Below are 18,551 nucleotides of genomic sequence, written 5' to 3'. Positions count from 1 at the left end.
CACGCCCGGTCCTATTCTATGGATCTCTCTACCACTTCCGTGGCTGGAAGTCCACGCCGCCACACGCCTGGAAGTTTGTTTTGTTAAATAAAGAGCCGTTTACCAAACCCACGTCTTCCCTTGTACTTTGTTAAGGCTACAATATAGTTATATAGTAGATCTGTGGAATAACGACGAGGCTGACGTCAGGGCTCACGCGTGGCGTTGTTGCCAAAGGACGAGGAATTTGATCGATGGATTTAATGATTTAGAGTGCAGATGGTTTGATAATATTATTGCTTATATAATAGTTACAGTGCCTTGCGAAACTATTAGACCCCCTTGAACCTTTCAACATTTTGCCAGATTTCAGGCTTCAAACATAAAGATATAAAATTTTAATTTTGTGTGTGGCACTCTTGTGGACAGATTTGTGCAGTGCACGACTGATTGTGGTCCTATGGACAGACTCTCCCACCTCAGCTGTAGTTATCTGCAGTTCATCCAGAGTGATCATGGGCCTCTTGGCTGCATTTCTGATCAGTCTTCTCCTTGTTTGAGACGAAAGTTTGGAGGGACGGCCGGGTCTTGGTAGATTTGCAGTGGTCTGATACTCCTTCCATTTCAATATAATTGCTTGCACAGCGCTCCTTGAGATGTTTAAAGCTTGGGAAATATTTTTGTATTCAAATCCGGCTTTAAACTTCTCCACAACAGTATCTCGGACCTGCCTGGTGTGTTCCTTTGTCTTCATGGTTCTCTCTGCGCTTTAAACAGAACCCTGAGACTATAAAAGAGCAGGTGCATTTATACGGAGACTTGATTACACACAAGTGCATTCTATTTATCATCGTCAGTCATTTAGGACAACATTGGATCATTCAAAGATCCTCACTGAACCTCTCATAATATTGCACACCCCACTTTTCAGTTTTTTATTTGTTAAAAAAGTTTAAATTATCCAATCAATTTCATTCCACTTCACGATTGTGTCCCACTTGTTCTTGACAAAAAATTAAAATTTTATATTTTTATGTTTGAAGCCTGAAATGTGGCGAAATGTTGGAAGGTTCAAGGGGGCCGAATACTTTCGGGAGGCACTGTATTTGATTTCTAATTTATATATCGTTATATGGGCGTGTGGAATATTGACGCATTGTTGACAAAGGACGATTGATGGATTTAATGAATTGGAGGGACACAGATGGTTTTATTAACATGTTATTTATGTAATGGTTTTTTGAATAATACAGAATTTTACATCAGGCCCGTTCTCAGCTCTTCGTTTGTGTTTATGTCACGTTAGCATACCTATCGTTTAGCCCAGTGCTTCTCAATTATTTTCTGTTACGCCCCCCCCTAGCAAGAAGAAAACTATTCGCGCCCCCCCTTCCCCACCGTGACTATCCTAACTTGTCTTGTAAGTCGTAAAATGTTGCACTGTCGCAAACGTCACAGAAGTAACAATGAGAGCGCCACTGCCCCCTGCTGTGAAGATTCGCAATTACACTTTATTCTAGTACTGCCAAAAAAAAAGCCTGTTCCCCAGGGTCACACGCGCCCCCCCAGGAATAGCACCGCGCCCCCCAAGGGGGGCGCGCCCCACTATTTGAGAAGCACTAGTTTAGCCTGTTGTTGCTCGTTCATGACTGTTCTTGGTGTTGGATTTTGTCGAATAAATTGCCCCCCAAAATGCGACTTATACTCCGGAGCGACTTATATATGTTTTTTTTCACTTTTTTGGGCATTTTATGGCTGATGCGACTTGTACTCCGGAGCGACTTATTGTCCGAACATTACGGTATTTTGAAATGAAATAGCCTTGAAATAGCCACCCGCAAACTCCCATGAGCCTCAGCTCACAGACTCCCATGAGCCTCAGCAAAGTGTCATGGCGGCCCCCTGTAAACAATCACGTTTCTCATGTCTTGAATAACGACGATAACAACTGTGCGTCTCACTAGACTTTACTTGTACACTTCAACAACGTGACTCCATTACAACAACTGAATCATTTCCTTGACTCCCGACGTACAACGCGTCCGCACATGCGCAGTAGGAAAAACATAACAAATGCATATAGCAAACGCATAGTAGGAAAAGCATAACAAACTCCCCTTTCTTCTTTAAAGAAAAGCAGTGGAAACAATATTTCCTTCCATTTTTTTACCTTAACATAGAACCAAATTTAAGGTTTCAGCTTTAATAACAAGAGTAGAACAGTATGAACAAAAAGTATTTTGTGTCAAGTCCATTTAGGTTTTAAGTTGCCATACACCTTCACTGAGGGCCCTCAGCAAAACGAGTGCAGACGCCCCTTTCTTGGTCAAACAGTCAGCGAGTTGCTCCTTAGTCGCTGACCACAGCATCTGCTGAATAGTCCCAGAGCTGACTAGTTCCTTCATACTGCTGATCTTGAGTCTGAGTCTTTTCTCTGTTACAGACTTGGTGGATTTGATGGCGTCAAAAAGAGAGTGGTTGTCGGTTACACAAACAATAGGCAAATTGTTCCGTTTACAGTCACCTGTGGTGAGCTCTGAATACAGTGTGGCTAAGAAGACTGCACTGTCAATACTGTCTCCAAGTGCCAAAGTCCCTCCTGCTAAAGTGCTTCGAACAACTCTCCTAATTCTCTTTCATTGCCAGTATATAGGTGAGAATCTTCCAGTTTCTCCGATAAGCATAATGAGATGCCCCCCTTGAGTTCCTCCATCTGGAAGATTTCCCATGGACGAATCACTGAACACCACCAGCTTTAGGGAGCTGTCTTTTCCCAATTACTGAAACTTCCTCTGACTTAAGTTTCCTGATCGGTTTATTTGCACAATGCAGCGTCTGGACTGTGGCATGCTTTGTACTGGATGCTAGAATGGATATGTCACACATTATGTCAGGTTACATCTGGCCAATCTTTGACTTGAGCATGTCATGTTCAGTGTCTGTTTAGAGGGCCTCTCGCTGTGTGGCTCTGGTGGGGTCAATAGGAATCTGTTGAAGATTTTTTAAGTACGTCCATTGTTGCACCTGTATTTCATGCTCCACAGAGAGAAGCTCCATTCCAATGTAGCTGAAGCTGTTGTGTTCTTCACGTCCAATTTCAAAGACAGCTTTCAAGTGTGAAATGACTGTCATGGAGAATCTTTCTGAACCCCCCAAGATGAACCAGCTCAGTGGTTAGAGTGTCCGCCCTGAGACTGGAAGGTTGTGGGTTCAAACCCCAGCCGGGTCATACCAAAGACTGTAAAAATGGGACCCATTGCCTCCCTGCTTGGCACTCAGCATTAAGGGTTGGAATTGGGGGTTAGAAGGAGTGGAGCTCTTTACAAGCCCCAGGCTTTGTCTCCCTCCTTGCATAGTTATTGATATAATAACATGTGCTAAACAATAAACTAATAAAAAAAAAGATAAAGTCGTCCACATGGCAAGCAAGGACTCCCATCACATTGCCAGAGTCATCTAACCAGTAAAACACTGCAGGATCCACTTTTGACATACCTCCTGACTGCTGCATAATGTCTTTCACCCTGTTGTACCAGTACAGAGAAGCGTCTGCCAAGCCACAAACACATTTTTTCAATTTCCACACAGTTCCTTTGCTCTGGGCTTTCTGGGGGGGGCGAATGTAGACATTTCTGGTTAACTTGAAAAAAGGCTGCTTTAATGTCCATCGAGTTCAGCTGCCATTTCCTTTGAGATATACAGCCATAATCATTTTTAAAGACTCTGCGGCACATGTGGGTGTCTTTTGGGAGCTCATCTGTGCTCATTTCCGCAAAGCCTCTTGCAACTAACCTGGCTTTAGGTACGACCCCCTGTGGTGTTTCCTTGAGTGTGCACACCCACCTTGTGGAGATGCATTTCTGACCTTCTTCTTTGACCTCTTCAAACACATTGTTTTGTTTCCAGTTGATGAGTTCAGCATGTTTAGCAGAAATGAAGGCATGATCATTCACAATCAGTATGTCCTCTACGTGGCAGTCTGTACATAAGTCAGCATGCTCAGTTGGACCCAGCTGAAGATTGTCCGCTTGTCCTAAGTCCACTGATCCAGTTGTGCCAGCAATTTCCTCAGGTTCTGTATCCAGTTGTGCCAGCAATTTCCTCAGGTTCTGTATACTGTAAGTTGTACCAGTTTTTGTATGTTCCAGTGGACTTTCCTGCCCGGCTGAGGATTTTTCCGGTTTGTGCTTGGCCACTTACACGGTCTGTATATGTGACCACCTGTCCAGTTTTCAGCGTTAGTCCTTCAATAATAGTATTTGAACGTGCTGATGTGTGAGGGGGCTCATTGTTATCCTCAGCATCTTCATCGTTTAAGGGTGCCTCTTTTTCACTTTCATCCACAGTGTTATTTTCAAAAAGTCCTGTTTCTGGTAAGGAGGTATTTTCAACTCTCTTTCCCTCAACACACAGCTATTTTTTTTTTTTTTTTTTTTAAGTCCCAATGATCGTCACACACCCAGGGAGGCAATGGGTCCCATTTTTATAGTCTTTGGTATGGTCTTAACTAGGCTGGATGTAATTTTTTTTTTGGCGTTGATTTCTCCGACTGCCCATAAACGCACCACCGCGCTCCGTGCGCGCACGGGAAAGAGGCGTGCGGACGTGAAAAAGGCGGCTCTGTATGGGAGAGACGTTGAAGAGGAATAAAAACACCCTTGGAAACCAAAACTTGGTGATTTCAAGTTTCAGTTCGAGGGACATTTGTCACGTCTCGTCCCCAGTTTTGCTATGTGTCTAGGTTGCCATAGTTTCTGTTCGCGTCGCCCCTCTCTTCCTGTGTCACCTCAATCGATGTAACGTGTTTTGTATTTAAGTCCTGTCTGCCCCTCGCTCACCGTCGGATCATTGCATGTGTTACTGTCATGATGTCTGTTTGCTTTCTGTTCCTGTCTTTGGTAATGTCACCCTGTCTTTTTGTTCCACGACTTTGTCGGTCAGTCCTGTTGTTGGTTTTGTTTTCTAAAAAAAAAAATACAAAAAATAAAAAAGAAATTTAAAAAAAAAAAAATAAACATTTTTTGTACCCATGTATAATGCGCACCCCAGATTTTAGGACAATAAATTCGTTAAATTTTGCGCACTATACACGGAAAAAAACGGTAAGTGCCCCGTGCCGAACAAATATCACCACACCATCTTGGCCGATGACCACACCTGGACCTTTCCACTCTGTCGAATCCACCCGTTTATAGCAGGGCTGTGGACTCGGTCGGATTTTTGCACCGAGTCCGAGTCCGGCCTCTTGGCCATGAGTCCGAGTCCGGCTGTCCATTTTTTCTGTTAATTCATGTGACTGCTTAGTCTTTAGTCAAGGCTAATTTAGATCAGAATCTAAATAATTACAACAGTTTTGTGATGGCTTTGTCTTTATTAAACATATAAACGAATACAATAAACAGATACTTTCAAGTTTTAATCATTAATTACACCATTATAGCTCAGACATTTATCTAAACACAAATAATTAGTGACAACCCCTTATTTGGAAAGCGAAAAACCCATGTCATACGGCGTCAGCACTATGTTGTTTTCAATAAAAACATGAAGAACTCACGTTTGCGTCAGTCAATTTTGATTTTTATAAAGGATTATTCTCATTTGATGCCATCCGCGTTCTGCCATTGAAGCGGGGTGCATTCAAAGACCAGTCGTACAGACGGAACACTCATTCACTTCACCAAAACGCAACCATATAATTACGTGAGCTCTTTGCATAAACCTCGATGCAAAGAAACTCCTCTTTTTGGGTACAGGCTACAAGGAGTATATATTACAAAGGAGAGTTTATACTTAATTGTGATCATCATTCATCCATCCATCCATTTTATTTTATTACTCAGGTATTTTCAAAGCAAATTAATATTGTTGCATTTATTAATTTGCTTTAACATGACAGCGCAATATAATTAAAAGCTGACACGATAGCAATGTCAAACGTGTTCATTTAAGAAAAAGCCACACACGTTTTGTGATCAAATCTTTCATAACGAGAATGATTTGAGTGAATTGATTTTACAATTTTTATCCCCCCTCCCCAACCATCTGTCACTTTGCTTGGGACAAAAGAAGCCTTCAGAACTGAAATTTCGTCTCAATTATTTATTCAAATCAATTCACTCAAATCATTCTCGTTATGAAAGATTTGCTCACAAAACGTTTCCGTCTGTACGACTGGTTTTTGAATGCACCCCGCTTCAATGGCAAAACGCGGATGAATTTAAAGACATCCAATGAGAATAATCCTAAAAATTAAAATTGACTGACGCAAACGTGAGTTCTTCATGTTTTTATTGAAAACAACATAGTGCTGACGCCGTACGACGCCGTACGACATCGGTTTTTCGCTATAATTCGGTATAATTCAACGTAATCCACACTCACCCAAAGTTAAGGTTTCATGGGAATATTATTGTCATAATTGTCTGGACCATATATGATAATTGTTTAATGGTAGTTATTGATAGATCTTGAAGATGTCAAGTTATAGGTGCATATAGCACGTTCATTGTAAGAGGGGAAGAGATGTTGTGTATTTTGGGCTAACTCAAATTCCGTAGTAGAAAAACCCCGGAAGTGGGATGGGCGCATTCTGTGTTGTTGTGGTACGCCCTGTGAACGCACTGTGAGTAAGGAATAAAGCAGTTATCATTCACCTCGTTGTCCGACCTATTCTTGCTATCTAAGAACCTGGAAAATAGTAAGGATATAACATATATCACGGGTCATTACGACGAGTTTGGTGGACTTTTTACTGCTTCTTCCAACTCCTACCGCGCTGACTGTAACCTGACACTCTGGCTGCGTCTTGCCTCTTTTTTTTTTATTGTCGGACTTGGTGGACTCGGTCAAGATCAGCACTGAGTTTGAGTCCGAGTCCGGCAAAAATGACCGAGTCCGACCGAGTCCGAGTCCCCGAGTCCAAACCGAGCCCACAGCCCTGGTTTATAGTAAACTTTATCCCTGGTTTCATATAGGTCGTTGTTGTTTATGAAGGGCTCTTCGGATCAGCTCAGAGCATTCTGCTTCTGTGAACGCTTTCCTTGTGGCATGCAATGCTGAGATGTGCTGAGCTATCCAAGTAGACATCCTAATCCCTTCCAGAGCTGGTGGCTTATCAGTGAGAACTGATGGCAACACAAGTTGGTAAGGACTGTAGCCATCAGGGCCCAGTCAAGGGCTGTCTTCCTATCACATCCGTTGTCTCTCTTTACTTTCAATAGGATTTCAGTGAGGGTTTGATTATGCCTTTCTAAGAGGCCATTGCTCCATGGGCTATACGCTGCAGTTGTTTTCACTTCCATGTTAAAGTTTTCAGCCATGTCCCTCATTTCTTCATTATTAAATTCACCCCCATTGTCAGTGAACAGTCTGCGTGGCGGGCCAGGAACACTTATCCAGCAGTGAATAAAGTGCATCACAATTTCTTTGGGTCACAATTTCTTTGGGTTTCTTTGTGGTAATAATGCTCCCTGCACTGAATCTTGTGAAGTGGTCAATGGCATGTAAATACCACACCCCTGGCTCTAGCTCATGTAAGTCCATAGCTACAGTTTCATTGTAGGCTGTAGCCATGGGTAGACCTACTGCTGGCTTTTGCTTTGGTTTACTATACCTGATGCATGTCTCACAGTTCTTTATAATTTCATGCAGGATTGTGTCCAGGTTCCCCCAAAGTGTCGTCATTCCATCAACTGTATTCAAATCCCCTGCGGATACTTTCAGCGCGCTCTGTCTCGCTCTTCCTGTTTGCGACAAGGCAACCGCCAAAGCCTGCTTCTTTTTATCGAAGTCCGTAACAAGTCTCCATATTTCGACTTCATTTTTCTAATTTTCGTAAGACTTCTTCTCATCAAACGCTGGCGGGACTTTGTAATTACCAGCGGCCATCTTCTGCTCCCATGTGAATTTGAATAACGACGATAACAACAACTGTGCGTCTCACGAGACTTTACTTGTACACTTCAACAACGTTACTCCATTACAACAACTGAATCATTTCCTTGACTCCCGACATACAACGCGTCCGCACATGCGCAGTAGGAAAAGCATATAACAAATGCATATAGCAAACGCATAGTCGGAAAAGCATGACATCTCAAACTCTCTCCCATAAAAGTGATCAGAACTGACTAAAGACTGATTCAACACATTGGTGCTGCTTATTTTTGATTCCGTTGGATATTGATCTGTAAACATACTCGAAAACATTAACGGAAGAGCCTATTTTGAAATGAAATAGCCTCGCGGGTACAACAGCTATTCAGTGACGCCCCCTGACCACGGTTGCCGTAATGCTGGGAAGCGATGCAATCTTGTAATTTACTAGTCGTACTAAAACGTACTGAAACATTTTGGCAGAGCGCTGTGTACAACCTGTATGGATCAACAAATTCATCAATTGATCTATATATAAGGCGCTCTGCATTATAAGGCGCACTATTTTTCTTTAGTAAATTTTAGTTTTTAAGTGTGCTCAATAGTGCGGAAAATACGGTAGTTCTTGCTTGTATTATGAATGATGTGTTTGCCATGTAAGTATATGTGTGCATTTTCACGAAACCGTGACTGTGATGGTACAATAAACAATCACTTCTCAGCCTTGTTGTTTGCTTGCTACGGTGTGAAAGTAATGCTTTTGATTGACGTTGATGGTGTGAATCAAAGTTTATTTAAAAAAAACCTGTAAAAGTTTATTTCAGGTTATTTAATTTGTTCTTTTAGTATATAGTTCAGAGAATTAATTTTATTTGGGTAGCAATTGAACTAGGAGTACTCCATCTATCTGAGAATGGTAGGGACGCCACAATATCAAAATTCTCCCCAAGGTGTGGGGGTGCCCAGAGAGTGACCAATGATGCCCGTGGCCACCAAAGTGCACCGCCTCTGCATATGTTAAGCATATTTGTTTCTTAAGGTCATTTTTTGAATTGTACCTCTCTTTGCAAGGGGAGAGTTGAGAACATGTAAAGCATGAAAGCCCGTCTTCTTCAGTTTGAAACTGTCCAATGGAGTAGAGCGAGACACATTCCATATCCTCAATACTCCAACCTGGGAGTCTGAAAGAGACAGGGTTATGCAAGCTAAAAATATATTTTATCTAAAACATTAATGCTGTACGTTATGAGCTTCATTCAATTACAAATGTAAAGAACCTGCTCTCTTAAAGGGTATGAGCTCCATTCAATTACAAATGTGAAGAGACATTACCTGAGAGTCCAAACATGATGGCCTATTTTGCACTATCAAGCTCAGTTTATGGTTTTGTTTTGTTTTATCAGGAAAATGAAAACAGTTTCCCTACCCGCATGTCTGGGTGGTAGGAATCTGAAATTGTTCGGCTAATATTGTTTGTTTTGCCATCAAAAGCTAATTCTGGCTCGACAAGCCATAGAAACTAGAGTGCGCAAACTGTTTGTGTCTGTTTGCCACCAAAATTCATCAGTACATTCCTCCAATTGGAATGTCTACTTGAACCTATAAAAATAATTTCAAAAATGATCAGCACAATATTTTCAATTTTGTAGAGATGACAGTAGCTTTTGCTCATAGGCGCTCACATTTGAGTAAGTAAATACAGAATATTGTGCAAAATGCTTTCATATGTTCACAGGTTGAAAAGTGAACAAGAGCAATGTCCATATGAATTTTGCTGACAATCTTCATTTCAGACACTGTGACAACAGAACATGACAAACAAAGCCAGAAAACAATACACATTAGAACTCTTGCCTCCCTCTTGTGACGTAGACAGGGTAAAATGGGAAAAGAACAGGAAGCTGAACCCCAAAAGTTGATGGGTCGGTTTGTTATATATCTCACCCCAAAAAGCCCGAAAGATTATTTTACTGGTGTAAATTTTGTTGATGACATTGTAGACCTATTATATAAGTGGCAATGTTTTGTTTGCTGGACTGCCGCTTTAATGACAAAAACTGATTGTCCAATTTTGCAGTTACAGTATATATGTTAAAACTTGAGATGTAAGTCTTAGGCAAAATACCATATGTGGCAGTAAACAAATATCAAGGCACAGGGGAACACACCACACCCACTGTTTTTGCTTACCTCCAGTGATGAACATGCCGGGGGCAGAGGGAATCCATGCAAGACACTGAACTGATGCAGCAGCCGAGGGAAAGCAGAAAGACGTAATACAAGCCAAGGCCTCACTGTCCACCAGCCTGATGCCATTATTGAGGTTGGACACTGTCAAAAAGAGTCCCTGTTACATTTTGCTTTATGAATACACTAAGTATTAAATGAGTTATACCCCTGATGGGAAAGTTGCAACAGCAGCAGCAGCAAAATTGCTTGCAATAAAACTATGGAATTGATTTGACCTTTTTTTTGTTTTTTTGTTCCAAATGCCTAACTTCAGTATAATCTCATATTGAATTGGGGCCAGCGGTACAATCTGGATCTGTCACTTATTGCACATCTTGGTAAAATAGAGATAAATGGTCCTCGCGGCAAAGGCTGAACGGGTTAGACAACAGCTAGAATCTGGCCCCATTCATGATAACTCATTGAATTCTTTAGCACTTTTGACGGGGATAGGGTTGTTACAAACAATAGACATGCAGCTACGATGCAAGCCATGTGTATCAATTTATAATTGAAGCAGGTTTTCACATCAACTGCCATTTCCCCTCTCGAGTTGGTCTGTAACTGTCAGAGACAGACACTGTCAGTTCCAAACAAAATGGTCGTTACACCATCTCATCCAAGTCCGCAAATTATAAATCAATTATCAATGTCATGCCCAATCATACAAATGAATGAATTCCGTCTCATTTGTGCACAGCAATAACTTCAACATATCCAACTTCGTGTTGCATGTAACAAGGAATGTAAATGCGGACTAAACTTCTTAAACACCCTTATCTACATCGATAAATAAACATACATAGCCTATGTAAAAAAAAATAAAACCTGGCGATCTCTAACAAGTATAGAGAAAGTAAGATCAAACCTTCTTATATGACGTACCACTCAGATTTTAAAAAATCAATTACACTTTCAAAAATCAGCAGCATGCATTAGAAAGGGATGATACCTTATTGATTAAATGACAAGTAATAATATGCAATAATCATTTAGTTTATCTTCATTTACATGCAATCGGACGACGCAACATACGGCTACAGAGATGTATTTATCCTCAATACACGTATATGACAAAACAGCAGGGTGCTTCCATTTTCAAATCATTGGGCTACACGTCTCAATAGCTATTGAAATCACAGCTTTTGTAATGAGTGAATTGCATTTCGTCAAACTGCAATTATATTGCAAATGCATCATTCAGCCCTACTTCTAACTCTATCTGAATATTTTTGTAACCAAATCCTCCCAACCCTGGGTTTAATACACATGAAAAAATAAAAAGTGGGGAAATATGACTGCTCGTGGAACCAATGCCAGTCTTCTACATCTGGACTTCTCGCTATATTTCTCCAAGCTGTGTCTTAATGTCAGTCAGCTTTTATGATTACAGTCACCAGGCTGAAATGAACACTAATTTCCCATTTCTTAAAAGCTGTGGTCTGCAAATATAAAGGACAAAAATGTGATGAGTCATAATTCTTAATTTGCCCAACCTAATAAGTAGGATGTTGACAAAGGGTCCCACTCCAGGGCGCTGACTGGGTCCTCTTCATCCGTTCCCTCTAAAGACTCAGGACGCAAGACGTGCTTTTGACTTTTACATCCTACAAATGGGAAAAAGTGGAAGTTGAAGAGGTGTGTGTGTCTGTGTGTGTGTGTGTGTGTGTGTGTGTGTGTGTGTGTGTGTGTGCGTGTGTGCGTGCGTCCGTGCTTGGGTGCGTGAGTGTGCGTGTGTGTGCGCGCGTTTGCTGCAAGGAACAGCGCAAAAAATTGTTGAAAGTGCATGGCGGGGACGCGGGGGAAACATTCATACCTGGCTGAAAAATAGACAAACTCCCATCTGTATGTCCAAATACCAGTTTTCCCTTTTTGCTTGGGTGCCATCTGAAGAGACAGATATCAGACAGAAAAGAGTGGGCCTCTTTATGTACTGTCACTCCAGAGTCTGAATTTCCAGAGACCCAAATATAAAGAGGGCCACGTTGAGAGACAAACGCCACACCATCAGCTGAATTCCGGCACCAGCTCACTGCAGCAGGGACACCTGAAAGAAAGAACAAGCTGTGATGGTGAAAAACCCTCTGACAATAAAACATAGCTTGGACCAGCCATCGTACCTTTAGTGTTGTCTAGTCGTGCTACAGCCTTTTGCTCAGCTACATTCCACACAATGAGCAGATTATCAGCTGAAGCCGATGCAAATAGATCAGGGTTATCTGGACACCAACTGATGGCTGTTATAGTCTTTTTATGTTCTGCCATGATGGACTTCAACTTGAATTCATTGTACTGCTGATCCAACTACAAGAGACAGATATAAATAATATTAAGTTAAAGTTCAGTAGTGTGATATTGGTTTTCAGTGAAGTTTGGATGTCTGATTTTCATAATGAGATAATAATATTGATACTAAAATCAACATTGCTTTGTATGTTACATAAAGAATGTAATCACGTATCATGCAAGCGTCTCTGGTCACCATTCCATTTGTTGTTCAACTGATGCTACAAAACATCCATCCATCCATCCATCCATTTTCTGTACCGCTTTGTCCCCACGGGGGTCGCGGGCGTGCTGGAGCCTATCCCAGGTGTCATCGGGTAGTAGGCGGGGGACACCCTGACCGATGACACCCTGAACTGGTTGCCAGCCAATCAATTACTTAACAACGATGTATGTACGATGGATGGATTGCTGGATGCCGTAATTTCAACAAATGTTTTATTTTGTGTGCGTACATGTTTGCTCTTAAAATCATAAAATCCTCTGGATGGATGCAGTTAGTGTTGATGGATGGATGGATGGATGGACGGATGGACGGACGGACGGACGGACGGACGGACGGACGGACGGACGGACGGACTTGGTATCACAATGAGACAGGTTAAAATATTAGTGTACACATAGTTTACCTGGTAGATATATATGGCAAGAGTAGCACAATAGGCGAAGCGGTCTCCACTTGCTGCACATACGTCGTTATTCCAAGGCTGACAGCCTGCAGCAAGCAATCCCACCTGTTTCACCTTAGCCATCTTTGCCTAGACAAATATACATGAAAAAACAACATGAGAAGAAGTCAAGTTCACGCACATGTGGCTTTTTTCCAACAAAACAGATGGACCCAAACCACACAATCCTACTTGTTAGGTCTTCACAACAGCAGTGCTTCTACTATGTAATTTTACTTTAGATACATGTTGATTTTCACAGTGCAGTGTAATACACCTCTATTTGTTGAAGGTATTCTTTTATAAAACAATCTTATTGTAACTTATATCTTATATCAAATTCACATTCACAACTACGGGTATTGGGTAATTTCAGATCTTCATTTAATTATGAGAACTCAGAAAACGAGGCGAAATTTAAAAGCATTACTGTGAGGTTGTAAAAGAGAGAAAGAAAATCAACCATTTATAATTTTAAGTTTATATCAACCTCAACATTTCTAATTTGGTAATAATACTGGTAACTATTGGGCAATACAACACTTACTTTCGCCTACGTATAAGTATATAATAACAACGTGCCTGACGTAACATATTAAGTTATTCACATAACTATAACATAAATAACACGTTTATCAAACCATCCGTGTCACTCCAAATCATTGAATCCATCGAAATCTTCGTCCTTTGTGTCACATAAATAACTCAGCTGACTCCGGAAGTCAGTGGATGCGGCGCTGACGTCAGACTCGACGTCACTTGTGGTTCCGGTTATTCCACAGGCCAATACATCCATCCATCCATCCATCCATCCATTTTCTGAACTGTTTAGTCCCCACGGGGGTCGCGGGTGTGCTGGAGCCTACCCCAGCCGTCATCGGGCAGTAGGCGGGGGACACCCTGAACCGGTTGCCAGCCGATCGCAGGGCACACAGGAACAAGGCAAAGTGTTGTGAAATAAAATATTACCTGTAATTTGCATTTTGTTATTTGCTGATTGTATTAAACTATCACATTCATTGTCAGTCAAGAAGAGAAGATGACTATTCGCATCGGATCCATAGTGCACATGCGCAGTGATACTGCCTCGGTATGATGTCCGGTCCGCGATGGAGATTAAAAAACAAACAATATTTGACAATAACACACCACCAGGGATTGCACCATCGCATCAAACGATGTGTTGTCAATTATGAATTTTACTGACTAAGTGTGTTAGGCAGGATGGCTGAATGCGATGCGCGATTGACAACAAACAAGAAGAAAGGTCATTTCAAGTTTTATTTCGAGGGAGATTTGTCATGTCTCGTCCCCAGTTTTGCTGTGTCTAGGTTGCCATAGTTTCTGTTCGCGTCGCCCCTCCCTTCCTGTGTCACCTCAATCAATGTAACGTGTTTTGTATTTAAGTCCTGTCTGCCCCTCGCTCACCGTCGGATCATTGCATGTGTTACTGTCATAATGTCTGTTTGGTTTCTGTTCCTGTCTTTGGTAATGTCACCCTGTCTTTTTGTTCCACGTCTTTGTCGGTCAGTCCTGTTGTTGGTTTTGTTGTACAATGATTTTCTTAAAAAAAAAAAAAAAAAAAATTTAAAAAAGTATTGTACCCATGTATAATGCGCACCCCAGATTTTAGGACAATAAATTAGTTAAATTTCGCGCATTATACACGGAAAAAAACGGTAATAATTGTCTCCAATTCCACTTCTATCACTTTTAGCACACATCACAATCCATACTGGAGCATCACGGTTTAAGTAGGCCAAGTTGATTACGAAGAGCTACAGTGTATGAAGAGGATTGCACTAATCCGAACAGTGATTGGCTAAGATAACTGCTCATCTGCTGTTTGAATACCGGTACGATGTGGAAATTCAAGTAAAAACTATCAGTGATAAAGTTTATGAAGTCAATCAGAAGATTTAATTAGCCTTATATTAAACAACTGGAAATGTTTGGCAATGATGACGATTGATTAAAGTCTTATACTATATGATGAAATGCTTATATTAAAACAGATGGCTAGATTTGGTTACAGCCTCGCAGCTAGGATAGGCTTCAGCACACCCACCACACTAGTGAGGAATTAAGTACATTTGCAAGACAATTAATGTAAGTGCAGTACCGTAATTTTCGGACTATAAGTCGCTCCGGAGTATAAATTGCCCCAGCCATAAAATGCCCAAAAATGTGAAAGAAAACATATATAAGTAGCTCCGGAGTATAAGTCGCATTTTGGGGGGCAATTTATTCGACAAAATCCAACACCAAGAACAGACATGAACGAGTAACAACAGGCTAAACGATACGGTATGCTAACGTGACAAACACAAACGAGGAGCTGAGAACGGACCTGACGTAACATTCAGTTATTTAAAAAAAACTATTACATAAATCAAGTCAAGTCAAGTTTATTTGTATAGCCCTAAATCACAAGCAGTCTCAAAGGGCTTCACATAGACAGAAATTGACAATTATTCTCAAAGCATCCCCTGATCTTAAGCTCCCAAAAATAACACGTTTATAAAACCATCTGTGTCACTCCAATTCATTAAATCTATCGATCGTCCTTTGTCAACAATGCCGTGTGCTGCGCCGCAGTTCAAATTATTCCACAGGCCCATACAACGATATATAAACTATATTTTAAATAACTATCACATAAACAACAATATTATCAAACCGTTTGTGTCACTCCAAATCATTAAATCCATCGATCAAATTTCTCGTCTTTTATCGATCATCCTTTGTCAACAATGCCGTGTGCCGCGCCGCAGTTCAAATTATTCCACAGGCCCATACAACGATATATAAACTATATTTTAAATAACTATCACATAAACAACATTATCAAACCATTTGTGTCACTCCAAATCATTAAATCCATCGATCAAATTTCTCATCCTTTATGTCATCCTGGAGACAGAGGACATGTCCAGAGGATGGCGCTTTTTTTCTCTCTATTTTTCATGTTTTGAATATGTTCAAGATAAAGATATCAAAGCATGTGAAGGGATCAACTATACTAAAAATAACGTGAAGTGGTCAACTATACTTGTAAGTAAGTGATGTGTTAATGATCAAGTAAAATTTTGTGGAAAAAAACATATATAAGTCGCTCCTGAGTATAAGTCGCCCCCCCCACCCAAACTATGAAAGAAAACGCGACTTATAGTCCGAAAATTACGGTATTTGTTTAAGTGGGTAATGTGATGTATTACGATGCCTATTATCCGCACGACTACATAACAAGGAATTACCTGAATGTAAAAAGATTCACAAATCACCAGTCAAAATAAATACTCAACATATACAAGTGTGGGAATTAAAAAAAAATCTGTATTTTTTTTATACTAGTTTAGTATATAATATCAGTTGTTTATTGTTTGGGTATGTCATTTAGTCTTTTTTTCTCTAAACATTTAATTCTACCTAAGACATTTTTAGTGCTGATTAATAGCTGAAATTGACTTATGCAAGATTGACTTCTGTTGGATTCTTCCTTAGTCCACACACTTGCGCTCATTATTACTAATTTACAGCATGCATACCTGTGTTTCAAAGTAGATTATTCAAACAAGCTACTTCTCGCTTTGTCACATCTAAAGATCTACATTATGTGATATTCAAAATGTGCAGCATAGCCAAAAGAATTATTGTAAATGGAAAGGGCAACTTCAATTCTTCAGGATCATGGAAATAATGAGAAAATTGCCTCGTGGTCTACATGAACAAAAGAACGATTTGATTATAAATATACGTATAATTGAAACCATTAGTTTACATACACTATGCAAAAAGACAACACGTTTTCTTCTCACCATCTGAAGTTAAATCAGACTAAAGCTCTCCTATTTCAGGTCATTTAGGAGTACCAAAATTATTGCATTTTGCTAAATGCCACAATCATTTGAGATAAGACTTTTATGTCACTTTCTTTGAGGTCAAACGTTTAGATCCACAAATCAGGTTCATCCACGAGTCCAATTTCCAGATGCTCGAAGGTGCCATGTTCATCCATTCAAACGAATATATGCGTGTAAACATCAGGGGAATGTCCAGCCCTCACAGCGCTCAGGAATAAGACCGGCTCAGAGATGAACGTGTTGTGATCCGAAATCTGTGAATGAGCAAAAGCTGATGATTTTGTGAAGATGCCGAATGAAGTCGGTAGGAATGTGTCATTCAGTGAATCGAGTCCTGCATTGACATGGGCCAAAAGGCTACTCAGCAAGAAAGAAGCTATTACTCCTGAAGAAAGATTCAAAAGGCTAGATCAAATTTTTCAAAGAGACGCGGATAATATCCCAACTTCTGGAGACAACGTCTGTGGAATGATGAAACTACAGTGGAGCTGTTTGGCCATTATGACTATGGTTACATTTAAAGGAAAAAGCAGGAAGCTTGTAGACCTGAGAACACCATACCAACTGTGAAGCACCGAGGTGGTAGGATTATGTGGGACTATTTTGCTGCACCACCAACAGGAGCTTGTCATAAAATAGACACCATGAAGAACATTATGTACAAATACTAAGGCAACATCTCAAGACATCAGCCACGGATCCAAAACTTGGGTTCAAGTGAGTGTTTCCAAATGGACAATAACACAAAGCATACCGCCAAAGAGTTAAAAAGTGGCTTGCTGACAATAAAGTCAATGTTGACCTAGCAATCACAAAGCCTTGATCTGAATCCCATCAAACAATTGTGGGCAGATCTCAAGAGACGTGTGGGAGCAGGGCAACTGACAAACCTGACTCAGTTACACCAGTTCTTTCAGGAGAGATGGGACTGAATTCCAGCAGAATACTGTCAGAAGCTTGTGGAACCTCACTCAAAACATTTGACCAACGTTTTGTTTGAGTCTTGCAGTTCATAGGTAATGCTATGAAATACTAAGGAAATGGATGTAAAGTTTTGACCCAGGATAAAATAATAATAAAACATACTCTCTCTCATTATTGTGGCATTTAGCAAACTGAAATCATCTAGGTGATTTTAAGTGACCTGAAACACGAAAGGTTTGGTCTGGTTTTACTTGAGAAAATGAGGAAAGAATAGTGTGCCTGATTGCACAGTGTATGTACACTTTTGGTTTCAACTCTATGTCTATCCGTCCAGACATTTTCTGAACTGCTTTAAATTCAAGAGGGCCGCGGGCATTCTGGGGGCCTGTCCCACCCAACTTTGAGAAGTAGGTTGGCTGCACACTGAACTGTTTGCCAACCAATCGCAGGGCACACCACAGTTCACACTCACAACTGAAGATGATTTAGAGTGTTCAAATAAACTACCATTATCCGGAGAGAACGCACGCAAGTAACGTCGAGAACATGCCAAATCTGCACAAGATGCCCAGAGCCCGGAATTGAACAGAACACCAGGACGGGCAAACCAATCAACCACCATTCGCCTGCCTTGCTACTATTCATGCATTCATCTTACGTATCGCTTTGCTTCGCAAGGGTCACAGGCACGTTGGAGCCTATCCCAGCAGTCTTAGGGTGGTGG

General features: G+C 40.8%; 1 protein-coding gene across 4 annotated transcripts in view; it reads right to left on the bottom strand.

The window, feature by feature from the left end:
• The window catches only part of LOC133151881 (WD repeat-containing protein 17-like), a 62,902-nt gene that overhangs the window by 43,082 nt on the left and 1,269 nt on the right, over positions 1 to 18,551 (bottom strand). For 3 of the 4 annotated variants that reach the window (XM_061275280.1, XM_061275283.1, XM_061275282.1), the window contains exons 2-7: positions 13,002 to 13,130; positions 12,207 to 12,390; positions 11,903 to 12,133; positions 11,583 to 11,693; positions 10,048 to 10,188; positions 8,916 to 9,038 (exon numbers count right to left, since the gene is read on the bottom strand). In XM_061275280.1, the coding sequence (XP_061131264.1) occupies positions 8,916 to 9,038; positions 10,048 to 10,188; positions 11,583 to 11,693; positions 11,903 to 12,133; positions 12,207 to 12,390; positions 13,002 to 13,130 (919 nt within the window). Of the gene's footprint in view, positions 1 to 8,915; positions 9,039 to 10,047; positions 10,189 to 11,582; positions 11,694 to 11,902; positions 12,134 to 12,206; positions 12,391 to 13,001; positions 13,131 to 13,681; positions 13,769 to 18,551 lie in introns of those variants that run through there. The other variant, XM_061275281.1, reaches the window with a different exon arrangement.

This window comes from Syngnathus typhle, linkage group LG3, assembly GCF_033458585.1.
Source record: "Syngnathus typhle isolate RoL2023-S1 ecotype Sweden linkage group LG3, RoL_Styp_1.0, whole genome shotgun sequence".
Taxonomy (NCBI): Eukaryota; Metazoa; Chordata; class Actinopteri; order Syngnathiformes; family Syngnathidae; genus Syngnathus; species Syngnathus typhle.
The sequence above is the reverse complement of the archived record's forward strand: the minus strand, read 5'-3'. Positions and strand labels throughout refer to the sequence as shown.